This window comes from Talpa occidentalis, unplaced genomic scaffold, assembly GCF_014898055.3.
Source record: "Talpa occidentalis isolate TD23 unplaced genomic scaffold, MPIMG_talOcc4v2.1, whole genome shotgun sequence".
Classification (NCBI taxonomy): Eukaryota; Metazoa; Chordata; class Mammalia; order Eulipotyphla; family Talpidae; genus Talpa; species Talpa occidentalis.
Genome location: NW_026555331.1, coordinates 99,504,959 through 99,531,448, shown reverse-complemented (window position 1 = coordinate 99,531,448; position 26,490 = coordinate 99,504,959). Strand labels below are relative to the sequence as shown.

Genomic DNA, 26,490 nt, shown 5'->3' with positions numbered 1-26,490 from the left:
GACATCAATTAGAGAACAAAATTGACTATTTTGAACCTAAATTATAGGTTAATTTTCTTACTCATAATTCACTTATGTTTAATAGGCAAGACAAAATATAAGTAAAAGAACTTTCGCTTGCACAGTGCAAACATTCCACGCATCAAAAACAGACACGTTTCTGAAATACTCAAGTTATTGGTCAACATTTAGGAAAGAAGCAAGCTAAGGAATGTAATCTTGACAAACACAAATTGTGCTGCAACAGCTTTAGAGGGGGAAAAAAAAAACCCACACTTAGAATATTCTCTGACTAGGTTACTGTGTTGTCGACCCAGGACCCACTGGTCCCATGCGGCTATTTAAATTAAATCAAAATCAGGGAAGGGATAAAAATAATAAATTAAAATCAAATCAAATTAAAAATTCGTGCCTCAGTTGCACTAGCCACATTTTAAGTGTTCAACCGTCCCAAGTGGCTAGTGGTTAACATACTGGATAAAATGGATGCAGGGTATTTCCATCATCACAGGAGATTCTATTGGACAGCACTGGTTTGGAGGTAATGCTTACCTGAGTAAAAAATGTAATCTCTGTTCTGAATCAGAAGACTCTACTTGGCATTTCCAATTTTAAGTCTATACATCTATTTTAGGTATTAAATGTAAAACAAGAACACTACCATAATTTTTCTAAACGCTTTTTCAAGAAAGGTCATTTTTAATGACACGCTTATTCATTGCAGACTGTCAAAATAGAAATATTTATCCAAAGAGGTCTGAAAGTATCAAAGACACTAAAACCAGCACTAGATTTTCATCAATCAGAACCAATGAAAAACAATCAAAGTACTAGAAGAAAAACGGTATTAAGACAGGTGCAGAAAGGTTAAAATACTTTATAGGACTAGTTTTTCAAATACTTCAGAGCCACAGAACCATCCATTTATCTGCATATTATAACAACAACTTTTAATTGGTTTTAAAATGACCTTGATGCAATTAAGTGAAATGAGTGACATTTTACTAACTTCATTTTTAATTGCTTTCACCATCTTGACATTAAAAAAACACCAGATTTACTTAATTTTATAAAGCACTATTAAGTCAAAATCCTGTCAAGTCAAAATCCTGAGCAATCCTTGTGTTACAGCAACTTAAGATGTGAAAATTAATCAAGTGATTATTCGCAACTTAAAATGTTAAGTTTTCACTTTATCAATATCTAGCTTAAAACAACCCAATGCAATAAAACATAAAAGCATAGGCAACAAGAAGCTGAAGTAATGAGAAGTAACTCTGAATTTAAGAAAAAGTTAGCCTTATTACACAGAAGGAAAAAACCTTCAATTAACTTGCAATTCTACACTTAGTAAGCTTTAAACCTACTGTCCCTTAAAAATACAAACATCGTTTTATAGTTTTGAGTTCAAGAGTATTCAAACATGGCCTCTAAATTACAAGACAATTATGATTCTAATCAGGAATTTTGCTCATGAAAGAACAATTTTATATATAAAACTGTCTTAACAAATTTAAACCATAAAACTCAATACTGAAACGCGCAAACATGAAGGGTTCACCCTGACCATTCCAGAGTTACGGTACTTAGCATACTATTCCCGTATAAACTCCTAATGATGATGCTTGCTTTTGAGGTCTAGGTTAAACCTAGTAAGAATCAGCAAAGCAAAACAGTAATCAATCATTATTCAAAACTATTTCAAAGGCTCTTAGAGGAAAGATTGTAGGAACTTACCTGCAACACTAGTGATTGTAACTGGAACTCCTTGCACTTGAACACCTGCAGCACCCAGGTTGGCAACACTCACTGTCTGAAGGTTAGGCACTGATGCAAGCTGGGCAGTATTCAAAGTTATTGGGGCACCAGCAACAGCCACAGGAGCAATCTGAGCAAGAGTTGTGCCACCACTTGAAGACACTGGGGTGATGGTTAACTGTTGGGATAACCCAGCATTCTGAACTTGCAAATTTGAAAGACTCTGAATATTCTGAACCTGTACAGTCTGCCAACTGATTTGCCCTGAAGGTGTTAAAGTTGGAGCCCTAATAAGCACCTGAGTCGGATTTACTGCTTGAAGTTGAACATTCTGCAAAGGCTGCTGCTGGATGGCCTGAATTGTCTGCCCTGACTGGAGTTGAAATGACTGTGGTGGAATTGCCTGAATAATCTGTTGCTGAGGCTGTTGGATCTGGATCTGTTGCAAGATAGGCTGGCCTACAATTTGCACCTGCTGAAGAGAATTTGATTGCTCCTGTGCATTCTGTATTCCATTGGGCTGAAGCTGACTAGAACTCTGGGCTTCAGACTCAGTAGCAGCAGGTGTTTGCGATTCTTCAATAGTTCTTTCAGAACTACTGGTTGAAGTGCTTGCATACTGGCCCGTGTCTGCTGAGCTCACTAACGTGTCACTGCTCGTCAGAGATGTTGAAGCAGTGGTTGTGCACGTAGTGGAGGATGAGGGAGATTCCGGCATAGTACTGGCAGAAGCAGTGGTGGTGGTGGGTGTAGAAACTAACTGACTCCCATTGGAAGTCCCACTATCAGTAGTTGTTGTAGGCTGGCCAGCCTGTCCAGTCCCTCCTCCAGCAGCCACGTTGTTTATCACTGGCAAAGCTAAAGTCACTCCTCCAATGTTAATAGGTAGAGTTGTTACAACTTGAGCCTGAGTACCAGGAAGGGTCTGTAATTGCAGTGGTATTGAAACACCAGGTCTAATTTGGACTGGAACTGTCTGATTTGCCAGGTTTTGAGCAAGAATATTACCAGAAGCTGTCCTGTTAGCAGCAGTGAGTATAGCTTGATTATTACCTGCAGAAATGAGTTGAATTTGACCCTGCAAATCCTGTAGAGATGAACTACTAGTTGGATTGATTTGAATTTGCTGGCCTTCCACTGTCTGAAGCTGTGGAATCACTTGGTACTGTACACTACCACTTGGATTTTGTACTTGTATGACTTGAAATTGACCAGGGGTGGAAGAATTACCTGATTTAGTTTTTGTAGGAGATGCACTCCCGTTATTACTGTTGGAAGAACTAGACGAACTAGAAGCTGGCTGAGAAACGTTACTTTCTTTTGAAGCAGGAGGAGTGGAGGCAACAAGTTGCCAAGCGTTTCCAGCAAGTTGTGTTGTTACCAGTTCTAGCTGTTGTGGTTGATTTTGAAGTTGCACCAATCCTTGGCTTGGATCTATAATAATTTGTTGTTGTCCAGTTGCTTGATTTTCACCAGGAGTCCCTATTTTGCTGCAAGTAGCTGCCAGTAAAGCCAGAGGAGAGGGCTGAGAGTCCTACCCAAAATGGGTGGGTAAAGGAGAGGAGGGAAAAAAAAGTGGGCGGATTTAGTGGAGGCCAGTAGTTGAGAGGGGGTTATTTATTTATTTTGACAGCTCTACATTTCAGAACTTACTCAGGATGTGCAGAAATCAAAAGGAAATATGAACAAAAGTAGTAAGACATAAGAGTAAGGAAGCAGACCCTGTAACACAAAGTTTAAATAAAAGGAAATTTCTAACCAACTTTCTTAAAAGTGTTATTTTCCTGAACCCAAAATGTCCTTGGGAAAATACACACCGTTGTTGTTATTATTTTTTTTAATCGTCTGAGCGCCTGATGTAATTTTAAGCAACGGTATCCCTCACACACGTGAGATCTTTTTGCATTTACAATTTAAGTTCCTCACTCTCAGAAAGATGCTTTCGAGTGGATAAACGTTTTTATTCTGGCCGTCACTTTGGGGCATTTAAAGGGCACACTCCCTCTCTCTCCCCTCACGTCTCGTGACGGATTTTTTTCCTGTTTGTTTTTACCTGGGAGCCTGAGGTTTTGGGTTTTTTATTGTTATTCTCGGGCTCAGAGGGTTTCCCTCCTTCTGCAGCCATCGCCGCCGCCGCCGCCTCCTCCTCCTCCTCCTTCTTCTGATCTGCAACAAGCCCCCCGCGCCCGTCCCCGACAACAGGTTATTAGGATTATTAGCATTCGTCTGCCCCCTCCCGCGCCCCCTCCCCCGAACATCCATCTCCATAACCGGAGCTCCACGCACGCCGGCAGGGGTGGGGGAGAGGGAGGGCGGGAGGAGGGGGATCGCACAAAACGTGGTTTGAAACCCGACCCATCGGCTCCAGAGCAACACCCAGAAGGAGGTTGTTCTCGCTCAGACATTAAGACAAAACACAGCCCTCCTTCCCTCCCTCGATTCCCTCCCGCCTCCTCCTCCTCCCCTTAAAGCATCTCGGCGGCCCCGGGGGAGGGGAGAACCGAGCGGGGTCCGGGCGGGCGGCGGGCGGGAGGCGGCGGAGGAGACCGAGGGGGGTGGAGAATACGTACCGCTCATCCCGCATTAACAGGACAAACCCTCAGACGGAGACACTGGGATAGAGGTGGGTGGGGGTGGGGGCGAGGCGGGAGGAGAGGCCGGTCCCGCCCGCCCGCGGTGGCTCGGAGGAGGCAGTAGCTGGCACAGGCTCTGCCTCTTTTTCCGCGAATGGCCGCCGCTGGGCTGTGGCGTAGCAGCTCCTCTCTCCGCCCGAGCCCGGCTGACTCGCCCTTGATTGACAGCGGCGGCGCGCGGCGCGGGCGGCGGCGCGGGCCGGGGGCGGGGCCAGGGCGGCGCGAGCCCGGCCGACTCCCCACCCCCCTCGGCCTCTCTCCTCCGGAGCCGCCGACTCTCCACCCCTTCCCCCAGCGGATTGGCCGCCGACCTGCCGGGGCCGGGGCGCTGGGGCCGCCTCCTCTCCACCCCTTTCTCGGGTTATTCCTTTCGCTGCTTTTCTTCTCCTTCCTCGGCTCCTCTGCGCGCTTTCTCGCGGCGTCCTAGCTCAGCGCGCGGCCGGCAGGCCCTCCATACAGCCAAACTTGTTGTCTCAGGATATCCCGCCCCCTACTCATTTCCCGGCGCCCTCCCCTCAAAGACCCCCTGCAGCAGCCCTCGCAACGGCCACGCAACACATGAGTAGGGCCGTCTCTCCAGGGAAGAGAGAGGGGCGAGGGCGCGCGGAGCGCCCGACGACCCGCAGCGCCCGGCGAACGGCCCGCTGCCCCCGCGCAGGGAGCATGGCTTTCCTGAGGCGCATCCGGACCCGGGCGCCCTTTTTCCCTGGCTCGGTTCCCATTGGCTGAGCCCTCGGTGACGCGCGCTGAGTGGTGGGAGAAAGGGGGCGGGACGCTGCCGCAAAGGATGGCGGCCCTCGTAGTTTCTGGCGGCCGCGGCGGCCCTCGCGAAGCACCGCCTTTCTTCCCGCCCCCGACCGAGGCCCGGCTGCCGAGCGGAAAGCTGCCCGAGGGGGCGGCGGCAGCAGGGCGTGGCCGGGGCCGAGTGGGAGTTGAACTGAGCGGGAGGGAGGGAGAATGGGTGTTGTTTGCCTGGGCCTATCCGCCGCTCGGGGCTGCCCAAACCACCGCTGCCACCGCCTCCTCGGTTCCAAGCCGCTCCCCGCGGGGCGAGCTCACACCCGGAGCGCGCGGCGATTGAGCGGGCGGCGGCGTGGGGAGGCGGGGTTTGCTGTCCTCAGGGTTTGAATGAACCGGGCGACTTGGGGCAGCCCCTCGCTTTTCTTTTCTTTGCTCGCCTCCTCGCTCAGGCCCCTCGCTTCAAATCCAAGGCCTGTTTTCCCACGGAGGAGCTTCCATTTTATGTTGTTTCTGGCTGATTTTGCTCTTTTTCTCCCAGACTTGTCTGGCTGTTTATGACCCTTTTCTCTGGGTCCCTGCTGGAACGTGCTTTAGACTTGTGGCAGGCTTTGGGGCCTTGCTCTGGGCCAATCCTGTCGATGGAGAACATTGGATGCTTGATTTAGAAACTATATTCTTTGTCTTTTCTGTATTGCACACTAATTGTATTAAAGTTCCTTTCCATGAAAGGTCTTACATGTTTTGCCTTGATGCGGTGGATGGCAGAACCTCTTTAGAGCAGATAGGTTTGGGGGTTCTGGGGTGCCCCTCACTGCCTTGTAACATAATGATCACTCGGCTGGTACACTGCCAGCATACCCCCATCATAACTTAAGGAAGAGCTTTAGTTTATCTACAGATAGTACTCCCTCCCCTCCCCTTCCCCTTAAAGGATTTTAGTTACAATCCTTTGTTTCAAAACCAGTATCCTATGGACTATTTTCCTTCCTCCCATCTCTGGAGTGGAAATTTCATATATATAGTTTTAAAAGATATTTATACATGCTAGAGCTGGGGTACAGGCCAGAGGTGTGGGGGGTGAGAGGATTCACCAGAGACAGAGTGGGGAACAGAACAGGCAGACTGACAGAAGTACACTGCTGAGGGGAGCAGCAGGCGAGTCAGGAGAGGTCTGCTGCGCCATGTGGGTTGCTCCCTGGACAGCTGGGGGTATCGAACTCGAGCTGCAGAGGCAACAGACTGCTTCATGGTGCAGTACTTAACCCCTTGTGCCACCAGGGAGGCCCGGAAAGTTCCTATTTTTTAGTAGTGCAGAGCAAATGTAATACTCAGGTAGCTTTCCCATGCACTGCTCTGTACACCTAAATCAATTCTTAGCCTACATTTGGATAAATGATGCTGGGACTTTTCACAGGTCTCTTTTTTAGATATAAAATTTCTGCTGGTCACCACGACTTTCTAGGAAGGACCTAGCATTTCTCAACTAACTATTAATTCAGTCAACAAGTCTTGAATGCTACATATAATTATACTAAAATCACGACTCCTCCCCTCCCCCCAGTTGAAGTCCTTTGAGAGCAAAGTTCAGGGCATTAATCCCCCTATAGTGCATTTAGTTACATTTAGTAATACTTTAGTACATAAGCATTTGGATGAATGTAAAAGAAGTAGCTCCAAAGGAAACTTTATAATACAGCTGAGGAAACTGAAGCCTGGACACGTCAGATGACTTAAATGACTAAAAGAAACTGTTTTTGAGCATCATCAGGGAGCAACTTGCTGAAATGTGTTAAACTGCTTCCCTTTTGTCTTTGGGAAGCACAAGGTAAAAAGGTATTGCGAGGCTACAAGCCAGAGAAAGGTCAAAATGCAACATCCACCTCGGCTCCACAGTGAATTAACTGAGAGTGTAATCAGGAATCATATACAAGCTCAGTGAGCATATTTTGATAGAACAACAAGCTTCATTTTTTTCCCTAAAGATTTATTTATTTATGCATATAAGAACTGGGGTACAGGCCAGAGGTGTGGGGATTCACCAGAGACAGAGTGGGGAGCAGATCAGGCAGACTGACTGAAATACACTGCTGAGGGGAGTGGCAGGCGAGACGGGAGAGGTCTGCTTAACCATGTGGGTTTCTCCCTGGTGGGCCAGGGATAGAACTTGGGTGCTGCAGTGGCTGCGGATAGCTTCATAAGTTGCGTCTTAACCCCTTTCGCCACCAGAAAGGCCCAACTAGCTTCATTATTACATCTGGACACCATGTATAGCCTGTATTGTAATAAAACCCTAGTAGTTTACAAAATTACATTAAAAAATAAGTTCCTTCAGTGACAACAGTAATTTTTTCAGGACATAGAGAAAGTTTTAGAAACTTAAGTAATGTAATTGGGAACTGAATATAGAACACTCACATGGAAATAGTAAGAGATGACCTCTTAATAGTTATAAATAAATGAAATATAAATATAAATAAATAATATTTATAAATGACCTTCTCAAATAGAGAATAAAGACAGAGCCTCAGACTGTCTGCATTTCTCCAGCAATGGTTGGTACCGTCACAATTCCTTGGCCCTTTCATGGATTGTTCATGTACAAATTCAGAACATTTGATTCATAATTTTAACTGAGCAAAGCTTATGACTTTAACGCAGTTACAATTATTGTTAATTACTAGAACACAATTAGTAGTCATTGGTAGTTAATAGAACATCGAACATCACATAAACATTTATTCAATGTTTTATATCAATTTATATGTGCAAAGGAATATAATGAGGCTCTTTGTTGCCGCAAGAGATTTAGTCAATATGGCAATTAGATATAAATTAATTTTCTTAAGATTATATAAAATTGATGATTAAACACCATGAAAATATAAATGTTGGTTGTATTTGCAATTTTAACTTTCCAAAGCACTGAAATCAAACTAGTTGATTTAAATTCTGGCCTGCCTATTACTAAATGTATAGCTTTGGGCAAGTCACTTTAAATCCTCTGAGTCTCATTTTCATCTATAAAATGTTGATGATGATAATATTGCCACTTCATGAATTTGTTTCAAGAATCTAATGAGATTAAAAACTCCTCGGATTGGGGGGCCTCCCTGGTGGCACAAGGGGTTAAGCACTGCACCATGAAGCAGTCCACAGCCTCTGCAGCACAGAGTTCCATCCCCCGCCGGCCAGAGAGCAACCCACATGGGGCAGCAGAACTCTCCTGTCTCCCCTGCTGCTCCCTTCAGCAGTGTATTTCAGCAGTGTATTTCAGTCAGTCTGCCTGTTCTGTTCCCCACTCTGTCTCTGGTGAATCCTCTCACCCCCCACATCTCTGGCCTATACCCCAGCTCTTGTATGCATAAATAAATAAATCTTTAAAAAAAATTCCTTGCATAATCTCTGTTACAATGTGGTTAATGCTCATTAAATGTTACCTGCTATCTTTTGCGTTACTATTAATATCACTAAGCTGTACTAGTTGAAACAAGTGAAACACAGAGGTTTATAAGTAGAAATCTTTATTTTCCATCCACCTTGATTCCAAACATTAAGTTCACTGGTGTTAACTGACAAATTTCTTCTCACTTTTGATTTACACAAAATGTGTGTGTGTGTGTGTGTGTGTGTGATTTTTCAATGCTCATACACTTGTACATAGAGACTTACTATTCCATAGTATGAATGTATTTTTTTAAAATAAAAATATCCCTATTGATAGCCAGTCAACCTGTTTGTGTTTTTACTCTCCTGAAAATAATTTGCAATTGAATTTAGTTGTATTGGTACTTGCGAAGATATTCTTTTATGTTGGTATTTTTATTTTAGTAGAAAGATTTCCAACAGTAGAATTACTGTCAGAAAGTGTACACAGATCTAAAACTTTAAAGTTTACATTAAGGTTATTGTACAAAGTTACTTTATTTTGCATACTCACCTGCTAAGTATGAGAGTACTCATTTCTTTATAATTTCACCAGTACTAATCATTCCCAGCATTGCAAATTATTGCAAATCCTTTGAGGGAAGACTATTTACCTGGCTGTTAGACTGAACATCTTTGCATTTGTTTAGGGACCACATACATTTCCATTGCCTATTCATATCTGTCTTCTTAATTTCCTGTAATATTAATTGTCTTATCAACTAGGAATTGAATGTATATGACAATATTAAATCTTTGCTTATCATTTCTGAAAGGTTCGGCCCGGTAAAGAAAAGGAGAGCCAGGCTACATTTCTCAAAGGGAGGGAAAGTTTATTGCGCCCCCGGCGGACCTCACGCACCCAAGGTGGGGGTCAGTGAAGCTGCGCACGTTGTTAGGGGGAAGCAGGGTTTTATAGGGTGAGGCGAGGTCAGGTGGGTAGTTGGGCTCGTATGGCGGGAAAAGTTTGTGGGGCAGGTAGAGGTTTTTTGTCTGAGAAGAGACTCGTAGGGGGTGGGGGGAGGCTCATTGTCCTCCAGGCAGGTATCCGCATTCCTGCCCCCCAAGTGGGCTTCCTGGTTGGCTCCTGCATTCCGGCCCCCTGCATGGACCTTTCAATTTCTTTTTTTAAAGATGTATTTATTTATGCATACAAAAGCTGGGGAGAGTGGGTGAGAGGATTCACCAGAGACACAGTAGGGAGCAGGACAGGAAGATTTACTGAAATACACTAAGCAGCTATTCTTATAATAGCAACACGCATTGGTTTTTTAATGATGGTTATCGTTAATAAATCTCTCAACTATTCCAAGGGCAAATAGTTATAATAATATTGCTAAATTCAGATTCTAATTCCATATTTATTTTCATTGATAATAATTTTCTTTTCACAAAGAACTCAGTCATACATAATAAAATAGTAAAATATGAGTTGAAATAGAAAACCAGTTACAATGAAAAAAAGAAAAATGTGACCACCAGAAGTATTGACATGTCTGTTTTATCTGAACTACAAGTTTAACTCAAAACTTCCTAGTAGTCAGAGCAAATAAAGAAACATGATTGGTTGTGTAGTTCTCATTATCAGAAAGGAGAAAAATGCCACTTTCTCAAGGAAAGCAAAACTCAGCCTAGCTCCAAAGATATATCATGCAAATTTGTAAATGCCATTTGCATGATAGGGCTGTGAGTCTGCCATTTTGGGCATTTAAAATGCTTGGAAGATTCAATTATATTAAATTTAAGAATGTGGTTTGAAATAGTTAATAAGTTTAGTTCCTATATGAGATTATTTAGAAAATATTATGTTTATTTTGAGACTAGTAGAGCATTACTCAAATTAAAGGGTAAAGGTAAATTTTAAATTTTATTCAAATACTTCTAGACTTGACCTAGAAGATTTGAAAATTGGATTGAAGGCTTGAGAAAATACATTGTGACTTTAGTAAGGTGAATGTTAATATAAAACCCAAGAATCTATAAACTTGTTGTTCTAAACCGTCTAAAAGTTTCCCTTGAACATTTAAAAAATTCACAGTAAATGAATCAACTCAAAACTAGATATTTAAGAATTTCCACTAAAGCTAATGGTTTTTGTTTAGGTTTTAGACTCAATCCTTCTCTCTAATATCAGGAACAATTCTCTGCTGAGGCTACTGCATTTTGTGATAATACCAAATCTTTAGTCTACGCATGTTAGCCAAACAGGACTCAGGGGAATAAATAGCCAGTTCATCTAAGAGCAAATTCAGTTCAAAGATATGAAATACTACTCTTCCTGCCTACCCAGATTCTTGAGGGGTTATGAAAATGCAGGGTTTTTTTAAAGGTTTATTTATTTATGCATACATGACTGGGGTGGAGGCCAGAGGTGCAGGGGGTGAGAGGATTCACCAGAGACAGAGTGGGGAGCAGAACAGGCAGATCCACTGAAATCCACTGCTGAGGGGAGCAGCAGGAGTCAGGAGAGGTCTGCTGTGCCATGTGGGTAGCTCCCTGGCCAGGGTATGGAACTCATGCTGCAGTGGCTGCGGACAGCTTCACAGTGCTGTGCTTAACCCCTTGAGCCACCAGGGAGGCCCGAATATGCAGGTATATTAAGGGCATCCATAATGAAATTCATGCAGCTTGGCTTCTGGCCATTCTAGAAAGAGTGAGGTAAAGTCCAATGAACATTAGCTGCTCCCAGGCAAGAAGGGCTCCCTTCTCAGTTACCAGGCAGATTACTTATCTGCTCCATGTTTCCTCATCTATATGTAAAATCTTAATAATTTCTGCCATATATGTTATTAGGAAGATTACCTGACGTAATCTTTGGGGCAGGCATTTAGTAGTTAATTTGGATTTCTTCTCTTTCTGGTTCATAGTGTTTTTATTATCTTTTAAGAAAATTGCTTTAATTTTGTTATTTTCCTATCTAAAACTTAGCAGTCTGAGTTAAAGTGCTTTCTATGTGCAAATAGCTTCTGAGGTTATTGGGGGCTTTTTTGATTCTTAAGATCTATCTGTATTTAATTTTTTAAAGCAATTTACTATAAAGCTTACACAAAGCAACTTCATTAAAATTTAATGGGGAAAAGATTTCTCCTTTTATCTCCCAAAGAATTTAAACTCTGAAGTTTATTAATTTCTCTACCTAAAAGACCTAATTGTTCAACAACAACAAAAAAGGCATGAAGGTAACATGAGGGACTCTTCAGTGTATACAAGGCAAGATGAAAGAAAGGGTGGAGGTCGAGGGCTGAGATGTAGGAGAACAAAGGTGAAACCTGTAAAGAATATTATTTGGCTTCCCTCTAACAGAACTTAATACCTTAGTGTGATAGATATACTTGCTAGTGTAGAAGATGCATGGGCTTGGGGGATTTCTCTTCCCTATATCACCACAGATTAATTAATTAATCTGGGGCCTCCCTGGTGGCCTAAGGGTTAAGTCTCAGTGTTATCCCCGCTAGGACTTGAGTTCAATCCCTGGCCAGGGAGCTAACCTACACATGACACAGCAGACCTCTCTTGTCTCACCTGCTGCTCCCCTCAGTGGTGTATTTCAGTAGATCTGCCTGTTCTGCTCCCAACTCTGTCTCTGGTGACTCCTCTCACCCGCCCACACCCCAGTTCTACGCGTAAATCAATAAAATAAATCTTAAAAAAAAAAAAAAGACGATGAGTCTCCAGATAAGACAAAGGGGAAACTATAAACAATAAAGCAGAAAGCAAAAGGGTTGAGACAAATTTACACAGAAAAGTACATGAATGGCAAATGTAACCCTTCAATATCATAATTATCCCATTTGATGAGCTTTTCCTATAAAGATTTGTTTTCCAAATGTCATAAGTAGCTTGAGAAAATCAAGATTAAGAATGTGATCACTCAGGGGTGGGGAAGAACACCTGCCAAGGCGTAAAGTCCTGGTCGTATTATATGCAAGGACAGCTGTGGAGCTGTGAGTTTGCTGTCTTCCCAGAATGTGTCAGGAATGTGCCAGGAAGCCTTGCTAAATCCTGCCAACTCCTTGACCTTTACCAACTCCTAACGGATCATATAATATGAATGACATCACAAGAAAAGTAGGAAGCTACTCACAGAACTATGAAGTCTGAGGTAGGAAACCAAAGTAGGGTACAACACGATTCGACAATCTACAGAAATGAGTCAAATACAACGGCATTGCTCAATATCCACAGTGAAAAATGCAAAGTCGTCAACAGACAAATACAGCAAAGGGGTTGTTTTGTTCTCTGTCAACCATGCCAAACCTGGAATGCTTTTTAAGAAGGACATCCACAACTGGAAGAGACGTTGGGCCAGATGGCAAGAGATGAGGAATGGTTATAAGTATTGAGGATGGTTTGGGAAAGGAAACCATAACACCCTTGAAATACTTTCAGATCTATCAGATGGAGTGGGATAAGGTTTACTTTCTGGAGTATCAGAGGGCTTGAATTTCAATCAATAGGTGGATGTTGATTTTGGCATGGTATAAAAAGAAGTTCTGAGGAATTAGAACTATGTGAAATGAGACAAACTCTCTGTGAGGTTATGAGCTGCTGTAAATTGGAGGTACTCAAGTACAAGCTGAACTACTACTTACTAAGAGTGTTGTAAGAGAGGGTTTATGTATTTGGGAGCAAGAGAAGGCAGGTTCAGATTTTGTGCAACCCAACATTTTAAAATTTGGGGAGCCTTTTTAAGAACAAGAATGCAAAATTATGAATAAAAATTAGAGAGCCTTGGAAGGCACCTTTATAATGGAGGAGTTCTGGAAATGTAGGCCTCATTAGCTTTATGATAAATTCATATCAAGGGAGTCAGTTGATATCAAATAAAGTGAGATTTGAATTTGTTTTAAAATAATGAATAAGTCTTCTGAATTTTAATAAGTAGTCTGTTATCTACAGGATGGCATGTAGGTAATAAAAGGAGAGGAGTAAAATTAAACTCACCTGGGTTGCCAGCCTGCATCTGTGTTTTCATAGCTGGGTAACCTTGGGAAAATTACTTAACCTCTCTTAGCCGCAGTTCCTTCATATATAAATTGGAGATAATGATCTCTATCTTAAAATATTGTTTGGGAAGAATTAAATAAAATTACCTATGTAAAACACTGGCATGTAGATGTGTCAATGATGACAGCTAAATTGAAGGACTAATATGATTTAGGTAGTCATAAGGAAAAGATTTTTAAAAGTGCCATTTGGAGTTATCTGTCACCCTGATGGGAATAAATGACATTGTTCCACAGCCCCCAATTTAAGACATAAGCCAAGAGTTCACAAAATGTCACCAAGATGTAATAGGCACATTAGGCTTACTGCAACCAACCCTGAGAAGAGACTGGAAAAATCACTCACAGAACTGGTTGGCCAAGATAAACACATTTGTCCTCCTTGTCTCCCTTCACTCGTTCAAAAGTTTGGGGTCAAGATTAAGGATTAGAGAATTTCTGTTCTCTCCATACCCAAGATATAGACTGGCTAAGTTCAAGTGTTCACAATTGGGCAATATCACAAGGCATTCTTGGGCATCACACAACTCCAGGTTACCAAAACTCTTGCTACTCTTAAGTGAGGGCCTCAGACATCAGCAATGAAATTACCTGGAGACTTGTTAACAATGCAGAATTTGAGGCTACCTTTGCACTTTAACAAGAGCGCCATGTCATGTGATGCTGGTCTAGACTACCATGTGCTGGTCTAGACTACAGTGTTCTCGGGTCCCATTCTTTGGGCTCTTGCAATGCATTTTCTTTTATGAGGTTGGAAAGGTGAAAAGGAGTGAGGGGCCACCTGCTGTTCCGTGGGCGAAGGCCCAGTCCCCCTGCTATTTGTTGACCTTTCTTTCTTCAGATTGTCTATCTTTCATGCAACTCATGAGATGGAACACTTCCCATCTTCAGGGAGTAAGTTATACTTGGCAGAAAACCCAGTCATCTCTCTCTGGCTACCATCTTTCTTTCTCAGAGGTAGAAGTGAAAAGATGGGGCCAGGAGTTGGCTCCCACTTCAGAGGGATGCCGAGTTTTCCCCTATCTCCCACTTCCTTATCCTTCTCTTCCTTTTGCTTTCCCCTCCTCCTCCCTCTTCTCCATTAGCTAGGCAAAATAAGCCAGGAAGAAAAATATTTGGGAATGACTCCTCTTGTTCTGGGAGGAACAACCAGATGGGCGCTCAGATCTAGGTACGAGGAACAACCAGATGGTGGCTCGGATCTACCTGATTGGTGTGTTCTAGATCCACCTTTCCTGAACTTGGCTGTGACCTTACAAAAAATGGGAAAGAGAAGGAGAAAACTACTAGGCCATATTACTTAAACCTCCAGCCTACACAGAATGAGTGTTCCCTCTGCCATGTCATAGCTTCCTGGAGAGCATTAGCTTTTGGGAAGGTTCATTTAATGCTGAAGGAAATGTCTTTCCTGGCCTGAACCCTGTGCATATATTAATAGCAAAAACTTCGGGTATACTCACATAAATCACAGATATCAACTCATCTCCAAGTAACCCTAGAAGGTGGATAACTGTAGTTCCAGTTTTATGGATGTGGGAATAGAGTCACTCAGTTTTAATAATTTTCAAGGTTGCCCTGAAATGAAGTGGAAGAGCTGGGATTTGAACCCACATGACCCCCACCAGAGACCTTGCTCTAACCTGTCTCTGATAATATTTTTCTCAGGAATCCTGTAGGAAGGCTTGGGTGTTCTTACTCGCCCCAAGTCAGTTACCTACCATCCTAATCGCATTACCATTCCCTACAGAGCTCCTTTGTCACTGCTCAGCAACAGATTTTAAACCACAAAGATGCATATTATTTTGGTGAATGTGGTGGTTTGTTTAGTAGATCAACCAGATTTAAAATGAGAAAAGGAAGCATGTCATGGGCTCAGAAAGATTTTCCCTAGCACTAAGAGTTTTTTTGTTTTGTTTTGTTTATAATGAAGGCAACAGAAGATAATCAGGATAATCTAATCAAAGTGAGACAAAGAGTCTCTCTTTTCCTGTAGTGAATTTTCTAAGGGTAAGATTTTCAAAACAGAGGCAATTAAATTTGTTTCTGTTCTCAACCACAGTTCCTTGCTTTCGGTAAAGCAAACACTCTGTTTACAAATGCTTTCACAGATGTTTACTCTCTGATCTTTATAGCACCCCAAAGATGTTGAGTGTCTTGCCTAAAATAACGAAGTGGCAGTTTAGACTGCAGCCTGTTCCCCTGAGGTAGAGACCAGAGCATTCTAGCTTCCCGGCCTGCTCTCTGCTCCTTACTAGTAACAGTCAGGAGGAAAGAGGTATGAGAACCTTGTACTTTATGCTTGAGTTGCCCAGTATTTTTAGTCACCCAAAAACACAGCTAACAAGTATTGAAAGCTTTATGATGCACCAAATGCCAACCTAAAGTTTGTCTGAAACATATCATAACCGCCATTTTTCAGATGAAGAAGCTGACGCCTGAAAAAGTTAAATCATTTGCTCAAACTCGCACTTCTAGCAAGCAGCAGGATATCTGAGTCCAGAAGCTCTTATCCATTGAGCACTCCTCTCTCTGTGGAAAAATTAAGTTCAAATGTTCTGACAGAGAGCCCAACAGCATCAGTCCTCTGAAGTATCTGTACAGGAGGGTAAGGGAGTTCTAGACAGAGAACAATGCAAGCATAGGTGTGGAGGCAAGAAATGCCTGGAAGTGCGCATCTGAGGTGGGGACAGTAAACAAAGTCTGACAGGACCTAAATTATTCTCGTGTCAATCCCTCACCTTCAGGGTTGTTGCTGTGGAGAATTCTTGGTAAGGTGTCCTGGTACTAAACAATCTCTAAATATCCATCTGTTCCCTAACTTGCCAGGGAATCCTTGATAACATATCATCAATTGGATGGGTAACTCTTTCCAGCAAATCTATGTTCCTCTCACACCCCAGTGGCTGCTGTTCTCTCATGTGGATTCCTTCAGGAGTGCAATCAATCCAGAGAAGGGCTGATGGTTCTAAGTCTGTTGGAAACTAAATCAGCAAATGTCATTACATCCTCATCCTTGGAGAATTCCTAAAAAGTTCCTCTGATCATCCATCATCACTGTCTTTGTGTCCCCATATTGCTTTGGGCTTCCTAAAAATGACCTCTGCCCACTGGTCTACTTCTCAGGGTTCCCACTGGATTCCATTACACGGCAACAACTTCCCTTCCTATATATATCCAAGCATTTCTCTCACATGCTTCACATTGTTAGGGTTAAGGTACTTTTATAGTGTACTGCCATTGCCTTCATTCAAGAAGACATTTATGCCTTCTATGGGATATAATGCAGAATTACAAAAAAATCTTGCCTTTGCATACTTCCAGTCTTCAGAGTGGGTGCTGGCAGGTTACAGGGAAGGGTAAGGAGAAGTAAGTGTATATAAAGTTGGTTATGACTCCTGTGTAGAAAAATGAAGCAGGAATGTAGAATAAGGATTACCTACAGGAGTGGGCAAAGGGGGAAATCAGAAATGCCTTGTGAAGCAGATGAGAGTTGAGCAGAGATCTGAAGGAGGTGAGGAAGTGGGCCACTTGGAGAAGAGTTTTCCAAGCATAGTAAAGAGCAGTGCAGGGGCCTCCCCGGTGGCACAGTGGTTGAGCGCTGGGTTGTGAAGCTGCCCGCAGCCTCTGCAGCACTGGTTCAATCCCCGGCTGCTCCCTGGCCACCGGAGGAGGGTCCCACATGGCGCGCAGACCTCTCCTGCCGCCCGCTGCTCCCCTCAGCAGTGTACTTCCGTCCTTCTGCCTGCTCTGCTCCCCGCTCTGGCTCTGGTGAATTCTCTCACCCTCCCACGCTTCTGACTGTACCCAGTACGTGTATAAATAAATAAATAAATCTTAAAAAAAAAAAAAAAGAGTAGTGCAAGGTGAGGACACTTTTTTTCATGCTTGGGGATAACAAGGAAGTCAGTGTGGCTGGGCTAGGATAGGCAAAGATTAAAGTGCTAAATGAAGAAGTCAGAGAGGAAAGATAGGCAAGCCAGATAGTGAGATCATGGTGAAGATATTGGAAGTAGAAAGCATTAGCAGGTTTTGAGTAGAATAATAACATAAGAAATATATACCAAAAAAACCCCAAAACAAAACAAACCAAAAAACCAAACTCCTGCTGTGTGGAGAATAAACAATAGAAGCAGCAAGATAGGTTCCACATTATTCTTCCATTCTTTTGTTGGAATTCTATCTTTGAGGTCATGTCATCCTCTTCCCTTGACCATCACCATTGTATCTCTTCTCTCCCTGTCATTCACCAGAGATGTTAACTCTTAGTCTTTTCCCTAAGACTTGCCATCCAACAGGCAAAGTTAATACACACATGGATGATACATTCGACTCATTGGCTTTTCAGTTAATTTTTTTTTAAGATTTTTATGGTTTTTTTTAATTTATACAAGAGCCGGGGTACAGGCCAGATGCGTGGGAGGGTGAGAGGATTCACCAGAGACAGAGCGGGGAACAGAACAGGCAGACTGATGAAATACACTGCTGAGGGGGAGCAGCGGGCAAGACAGGAGAGGTCTACTTGCCATGTGGGTTGCTCCAAGGCCGGCGGGAATTGAACCGGCACTGCAGAGGCTGCGGACAGCTTCACAGAGCTGTGCTCAACCACCTGTGCCACCGGGGAGGCCCTTTTCAGTTTATTAACTTCTTACTTCTAATTATCGTCACATCTTTTTCCCAATTAGCCACCTGGCCCCATTGCCAGGCCAAGATCTTATCATCACCTGGGACTGATATACTTCTGAAATTGTACAATAACACATCCATTCTCAAATTGCAAATTCCTGTCTTTGCAATTTTCTTACTTATTTACTCCTAATTTAGCTGAGCCCCAAATTCATGAGAAACACCAGTTCATTTGCTATCATAACTCAATCAGTTTATAGTCATTAAAACTATTTTAAACAATCCTCATACTCTACCCTATTTTTCTCTTGCTAACTTAGAAAATGAAATCTATCAAATTCCTGTCACCCTATCCACCACACTTATCCTTGCTTCTTCCTTCTAATTCTACAGAATGAAGTTAAAACCTTCATCTTGCTCAACTTCTCAGTCTCTCCCATATTGGGCACCTTGCTCCACCACTGTTCCACAAACTCCCTCTTAATTCTGGCTTCTTCCCTTCATCATTTAAATTTCTCATATCCCTCTTATCTTAGAAATGCACATAGAAACACTCCCCCAAAACATACACACCCATCTATCTGTCTCTTGCCTTATCTTTTCTCCTTCACAGCTAAGCTTATTAGAAAAATGTTCTATCCCTTTTTGCATTCACTTTTTCACTCCCTATTCAATTTGGCTCCTACTTTACTCACTGAAACTTCTCTGTTTTACATTCACCAGATTCTCTCTCTAAACCTCATATCTCTGCACTTGTCCTTCCTGACACCCACCTTACTGAGGGGATTCATAGAAAAGCCAAGCTCATGCTGGGATATCCTCTCCTCTAACTTCTGTTGATCTTGTTTCAGGAGCTCTTCTGGTTTCAAAAATTGTTTCTACCAAATTTCCCTCCCCACTCGCCCCCTCTCCCCCCAGTTACTGGGTAAAATAACCTATTGTGCTGGCATAGAGGTTTATGCTTAAATCTTTATTTACATTTGTTGCATTGTATGAAAATTTCTTGTTTACTTCTGAGCTTCCCTTGCTAGACCATAAGTTAATTGACATCAATGTCTATATCACAATTCTTCATATATGCATGGATTATTTTTGTCAGTATATGCTGTATTAAATTTGTGGTGAAATCCAGATTTAAGTAACAGCATATAGAGTTAGGGTTATCTCTGCACATGAAAGAATAACTAAAAGCTGTCAACCAAAGGAGCAAGTTGATCAAAGGAGTAATTTATCATATCCTCTCTCACTTCCCTGTTCTGTTTGTGTCTGTAAACGTTTTCATTTTATTGTGCCCTATGAAATCCTTATTGCATTGTGTGCAAAACTGCTCTAACTCTCAAAGTCTTTCGATTTTCCAAAAAAGGGTGTACAGGACAATAAAATGGATGAGGAAGGAGTGATGTTGGGCATTTGAGTTTGGGACACATGAGGGGCAATAGATGGAAATGTCTGGTGGGCAGATGAATAACTGGGGTTGATGGTCAGGAAAAGTCTAAGCTGGGAATATATATATATATGCACTCAGAAGACCATACCTGGCAATAGCAACCTGGGAGAGTGTGTGCTTACCAAGGGAGAGCATGTAAAGAAGAGTAGAAGCTGCCGCGTGGAGCCTTTAAGGAGATGGGCATTTGATGGATGAACAATGAAAGATGGAAGGTGAGAGAAAGAAGACTATAGAAATGGTCAGAGAAGAAAGAACCGCAGAGAGGACAGATGGTGACCATGTCTGCCTTCTAATCTTTAGCCACTTTGTGCCCATTCACCTCCCTACTCTGCAGACTCTGGGCTGAAGAATTCTGCCTTTGCAGATTTGACACTCCTGCACATGCACAGAATCTAATTTTAATAGATTTTTCACCACTGGGCAGAAACAGTTTGCTATCTGTGACCAATTCCTACCATATTACCCTAATAGGTGATACCACATTTGCCCTAATACTTAAAACTTCACTTTCCCAAGGATTCTAATCATTCTCAACTCTTATTCAATAATACCAGGCAAATCACCCATTTGTTTTTCAAATATATTTAGAGCTGTGCAACCATCACCAGAGTCCATTTTAGAACATTTTCTTACTACAAAAGGAAGTCCTATGTGCTTTAGATTTTACCACACAAACTCCATTACCCAGCCTTCTAGTCCTAGCAAGTTGACCAATAATCTATTTCCTGTCCCTATAGGTGTGCCTGTTCTGGGCCTTTAATTTACTGGAATCACACAATATGTGGTCTTTGTGACTGACTTCTTTCACTTAGCATAATGTTTTCAAGGTTGATCCATGGGATATATATCTGAAAAAGATTCCACTGTGTAGACAGATCACATTTTGCTTATCCATTCAACAGGTGATAGATGTTTGGTCGTTTCTATCCTTTGGCTATTGTGAATAATGCTGTAACAAACATTCATGCACACATTTTTTGTGTGGACATGTTTTCTTTCTTTTAGGTATATGTCTAACATTGGAATTGCTGTGTCATTTTGTAACTGTTTAATTGTTTGAAAAACTGCCAGACTGTTTTCCATGTATCTTCCCCAACTTTAATTCTCACGATCAGTGTATTATGGTCCCAGTTTTTCCACATCTTTGCCAACCATTGTCTATCTTTTTGTTTTCAGCCTTTCAAGCACTTGTGAGAGGATATCTCAATGTGGTTTTGATTTGTATTTTCCTAATGAGGAATGATATTGAGCATGTTTTCATGTGTTTATTAGCCATTTACTTATCTTCTTTGGGGAAATGTATATTCAGATGCTTTGCCTATTTTTTAAATTGGATTATTTGTCTTTTTATTATTGAGTTGTATATTAAGTATTCTCCAGCTACTATAACAAAATACCATAAACTCCATGGTTTAAACAACATACATTTATTTTCTCACAGTTCTGGAGCCTGGAAAGTCCAAGATTATGGTCTAGCCAGGTCCAGTTCTGGTGAAAATAGTTCTTTATGTATTCTAGATTTGAGGGTCTTATCAGACATGTAATTAAAAAAATATTTTCTCCCATTAAGTGAGTAGTTACTTTCTTGATGGTGTTCTTAGAAGCATAAAAGTTTTTAATTTTTATAAAGGGCAAGTTAGCTAGTTTTCTTTTTGGTTGCTTATGCTTTTTGTTCTATCTAAAATGGCACTGTCTAAGCCAAGATCATGAAGATTATGCCTATGTTTTCTCTTTTTTTAGAGATTTATTTATTTATGCATGCAAGAACTGGGGTACAGGCCAGAGGTGCAGGAGGTGAGCGGGGGGCGAGAGGATTCACCAGAGACAGAGTGGGGAACAGAACAGGCAGACTGACTGAAATACACTTCTGAGGGGAGCAGCGGGTGAGACAGAGAGGTCTGCTGCTCCATGTGGGTAGCTCCCTGGCCGGCCGGGGATGGAATTCGTGCTGCAGAGTGTGAAGCTACTGTGGATAGCTTCACAGTATTGTGCTTAACCCCTTGCACCACCAGGGAGGCCCTATGCCTATGTTTTCTTATGAATTATTCTAATTCATATTTTGGTAGTTAGGAGTTGGCTATAATGAAGCACTGGGTTTGAGCTAAGATTCCTCATTCACCAGTTGTCTAACTCTTGGCAAATTTTTATATTTAACTTTTTGAAGCCTTGTTACCTCTTCTCTGAAGTGGAGTGAGTTAATTCTCAGGAGTATAATAACTGCACAAGAATATTTTAAGACTCTATTAAGTTGGTGTTTGTCAAAGCTTCTAACATAATATATGGCACATGTAAGTACTCTAATGATATTAGCTGTTAGAGACCTGCAAGTGTAGCTTCTCATTATTTTCTCACCTTCATCTTAATACTTTTTTCTTTCACTTCTCTATCAGAACAAAGAGTGTGATTGACTTTCAAGCTATTTATTACTAATAACATATACACAATTGCATTTTTTAAAAAACTATGATCAAAACTTTCCAAGAATAAACTTTTGGATGCATTCCTATATTTCTGCAAAACAGGGTGTCACATTATATTGATCACTTTAGCATTACCGTACAAGCTATGTTTTTCATGAAATACAATTATGGCAATTTTATATTGCATTATATAAATCAGAAAGTATTACCACTATTAATTTGGATAATAACAACAGCTATATAGACTGGATGAAGAAAAAAGTCTACCATAACATTTTGTTTTCATATAATTATATAGTTCATTTATTAACAGAATAAATAACTAGTCAACAGTATAATCCACAGTAAAGCCATGATAATTCTTTAAGAATTTGGTTAGGAGTTATTCAAGTATCCTTTGGGAGTAATTTGGAATCAGAATACCTACTCTTAAGGGTGTCTTAAGAGTCTGGTTGGTGAACTTCATTTCCAGTATGCTTGGATCAATAGTTCTCAAACTTTAGTTGTACCAGAATCACTGGAGGGTTTGTTACACAGATTCTGGGCTCTATCCCCAGAGTTTCTGCTTCAGAAGTTCTAGAGTAAGAGCCTAAGAATTTACATTTCTAACAAGTTCCCGGGAGTACATTTCTAAGTACATTACAAAGTTTGCCCAGCATCCAGGGAATTCAAGTGTCCTCAGGACACATTAAATCTACTGGGATTCCCTAGAGCCTCTATGGAACTCCGAAGATCTCAAAACTTCTTTGGACAGCTAGCTATGGGAATTTTGGAAAATTTAGGGTATAGTATTAAAATTTCTCAGAAAGCTTCAAGACCTTTGAGGTTCTGCTGAATTTTAGTCAGGCTTACCCTGCAGCCTAACTAAATAATGGTCCAATTGATTTTGTTTTGACTATTCTCCCCAGCAGAGTAGGACCTGTAATTGGTGTTAAAAATTTTACAAGTTCCAAGACAAAGATCTAATTGACTTTATCAAATGATTCATGAATCAGGCAGCATCCCATACAGGTAACTCCAAAGATTACATAAAATGGAGGGTATTTATAAGGCAGAAAGAAGGTGCAACAAGGTGATCAGTAAAAGAAAAGATAATTTCAGGTAAAGCCACCTTCCCTTGGGGGGCAGGCTTGGGGGGCAGGCTTGGGGGGGTTTCATCATACAGATTACCTCACTGGTGCTGATTAGGTAACTCCAGATTGAATGGTTTAGGATTCCATTTTTGGGAGTAGTTGAAACTGCAATAGGTAGTCGGGGGGTGGGGTCTACAAGAAGGACTCCATTTTGAGCCTGATTTTCATATTTTCAAACATTGGTATCAAGCATCCCACCCTTGTCCAGTTATTCCCTTAAAATAGCATAGGTTAAATTACTGTATGCATACTCCTAAATTTATAGTCATTTCCACACTTTCTGGTCCCTCCCTACTAACATTTTGGGCCTTGGGCAATTTCCTTAGTCATGCTTTGTAGCTGTGTAACCATGTGATATCCACAGAAAGGGGAGGTTCCAGGTTCCCTGTCCCACCCAAGGAAGGATGGAGCTGGGCAGTGAGAGGAAGCTAAAAAGGACTGGGAAAAAGAACTGAGGGAAATAGAGAAGAAGCATAGAGAGAGGAAAGAAGAAGCACTAGGTTAGAAGAAGACCTGGATGGGGCACATGGAGCAGAGACATGTGAAGAAGCGTATTTGCTTCTTGGCTTTTGACTTATACCAGGGACTTGGGGGACAAGGAAGGAGACACTTGAAAGAGATGGAGATGTGGGTGAGAGACCCATGGGGAAGCTGACAATGGCAGCCTTTCTCTTGACTTTGATTTTGTTCTTTTCCTCACAGATTTGCCTGGCCCCTTCTGCCCCTTTCCTATGGCTCTCCGTGAGAAGGTGCCTTAGACTTGTGGAAAGCTTTTGGGCCTCAGTGGCCCTGTTGTGGGCCAAGTCTATTTGGCTGGGCATTTACTCATTAGGGGATGGGTAACTTTGGGTGTTTAATTTGAAACTTTTAACTATATTCTTTCTCTTCTTCTTCTTCTTCTTCTTTTTTAATATTTATTTATTTATATAAGAACCAGGGTACAGGCCAGATGCACGGGAGGATGAAAGGATTCACCAGAGACAGAACGGGGAACAGAACAGGCAAACTGATGAAATACACTGCTGAGGGGAGCAGCGGGTGAGACAAGAGAGGTCTGCCGCGCCATATGGGTTTCTCCCCGGCCGGTCAGGATTGAACCTGAGCTGCAGAGACTGTGGATAGCTTCATAGCACTGTGCTCAACCGTCTGCACCACCAGGGAGGCCCCTCTTTCTCTTCTATTTATTGCACACTAATTGTATTAAAGTTACTTTCTATTAAGGTCTTACACATAGAGTATGTTTTATCTTGATGTGGTGGATGGCAGAATCCATTTAGAGAAGGGATGTTTGGGGGTCTCAGGGTTTCCTCATCTTGCCTGATAACAACTAGAATACAACCCACTCTATGCAAAATTAATAGAACAAGTTCATCTTTAGCATGGAGTTGAAATGTGGAAAGGCATAACTGTGGGACTATTACTAGCCATTATCTCTGCAACATGGAAAAGAAAATGCCAACTTAAAAAGAGAAATAGAACCAAGAGAAGGAAACTTAATATTGTTTGAACCTGGATTACAAACATACCCTTCTCATTCTGAATTATTTGTCAATAAATTTCTATTTTAAGTAGGCTACTTCATGTAAAATTGAGGGTTCCTGGGAGTAGGGGAAGGGTAGAGAGCAAAGTGGGGGAACAGTGGACTCTCATGGAGGATTATAGTGCCTTGGTGGTGGGTCTGGTATGGAAATGATGGAGGATAAGAACAGAAAAACTGGAAAGGAGGCGCCACAAGATCAGAAAGCTGGCTCACACAATGCCAAGAGCTGGAGGTGGAGGTAGGAGGGATTAACATAGCCATTAATCCATTATAGAAACTATCAGAGTGCTGTAGTGAGTTTCAGGAGCACAGACCTGAAGGTGAAGATATGGAGATTAAGGAACAAACCATCCACCCACAAAGATGAGCCCCTCTTTACCGAAAGAAGATGATAAAACCTAACGTTGCTCCCACAAAGGGGCAGCAATCCTGCCTACTTGTGACTATGCAGGTACTTCTTTTCACCAGCTCTCTCCCTCTGCAGGGCAGCAGCCCTTCTGCCTGCCGGTGACCTGTACCATGCCGGGGCTTCTCTGCACTGACCTTCCTCAGCAGAGGCAGCTCTCCTAAGGCCTTTCTCAGCAAACCTGCCCCTCGGGGCAGCTCTTTCCACCCGCTTGTGTCTCTGCAAGTGTCCTTTACTCTTCTCTCCCTTTCTCTAATAAACCTGCTCTTTTAAAATATAACTGGTATCTCTGTCTCATGGGGAAACTTGCAGCGTGCCACTGAAAGGGGAGCTCTGGTGAAACATTTCCCACTCTCAAAACCCATCAATTCCAAAAATGACATCAGTAACAAACGTCTCAAGAGATGTGAACCTATACTTCTAAATCATACACAGTGTTGTAAACCAGTGTTACTTCCAAAACATTGGTTGTATTAATTAATAATAAAATAAGTAAGCTAGTTTCAGTTGGGTTTTTATATCATTACAATTAAGAAAATCCTAACTTCCTGAACTCAACTGCTCCGTAGGGTAAAAAAAAATTACTCTTGTGTCTCTCCACTATCTTAAGTAAGACTCTACTCACAGAATACTTCTCTTCTGACACTTCTGGCCACCAAATATATGGTAATTTTTTTTGTCCGGAACCAAGGAATTCTCTAATTCTCCAGACCCCTGGGTGTTCTATAATTTAACTCGATTCTGACACTAGCTAATTGAAGTTAGTGTAAGATCCCACAGGTAAGGGTTAATTCCCACAAGACTACAATACCCTACCTTCAGAGGTACAATCCAAGTCCACATGTGAAATCACGGCTCCTGATCTTCTCACTGGCCATAAATTGAAGGTTTTCACGACTTCCTCCTAAGATTCCTAGAATGGCTCACAGAACTCAGGGAAACACTGTACATGCTATTGTCTACTTGTTACAAAGTTATTTGAAAGGATATAAATGAACATCCAAGTGGGAGAGACAGGATTGGCAAGTTTTTTTGCTTGACCAAACTTTAGCTGCCCTGATCCTTCTCTCCAATAAGGCCCATCCATGTACTACCTTGTGGAATCCAGTTTCAGCAAAAATTTTATGTCAGTTTATCAAGAATTCCCAACCCTCCATATCTGATCAAATTCTTCATCCCACAGGCCTCCTCTAGGTGGTATTTGATGAACCTGACCTGCCTTCAGTCAGAATCCTAGTAGGTCTGTTCCATCAGAGTCCCCCAGACTTACTGTCTTTTTTGGTAATTTTCTAGCCGTCAATGCCCCTCTCCCTCAACTTTCCCCTTTACTATAAATCTCTATTTGTTCTGGTTGTATGTA

The 26,490-nt window shown here is 42.0% G+C and overlaps 1 protein-coding gene and 1 long non-coding RNA gene across 2 annotated transcripts in view; both read right to left on the bottom strand.

The window, feature by feature from the left end:
• The window catches only part of SP4 (Sp4 transcription factor), a 71,054-nt gene extending 66,501 nt beyond the window's left edge, over positions 1-4,553 (bottom strand). Inside the window, exons 1-3 of the mRNA XM_037508902.2 lie at positions 4,329-4,553; positions 3,812-3,924; positions 1,738-3,292 (exon numbers count right to left, since the gene is read on the bottom strand). Of these exons, the coding sequence (XP_037364799.1) occupies positions 1,738-3,292; positions 3,812-3,924; positions 4,329-4,335 (1,675 nt within the window). The 5' untranslated portion in view covers positions 4,336-4,553. The remainder of the gene's footprint in view (positions 1-1,737; positions 3,293-3,811; positions 3,925-4,328) is intronic.
• Positions 4,554-5,551: 998 nt separating this feature from the next.
• The window catches only part of LOC119248466 (uncharacterized), a 495,811-nt gene continuing 474,872 nt past the window's right edge, over positions 5,552-26,490 (bottom strand). Inside the window, exon 8 of the long non-coding RNA XR_008550761.1 lies at positions 5,552-5,764. This is a non-coding gene — a long non-coding RNA (uncharacterized LOC119248466). The remainder of the gene's footprint in view (positions 5,765-26,490) is intronic.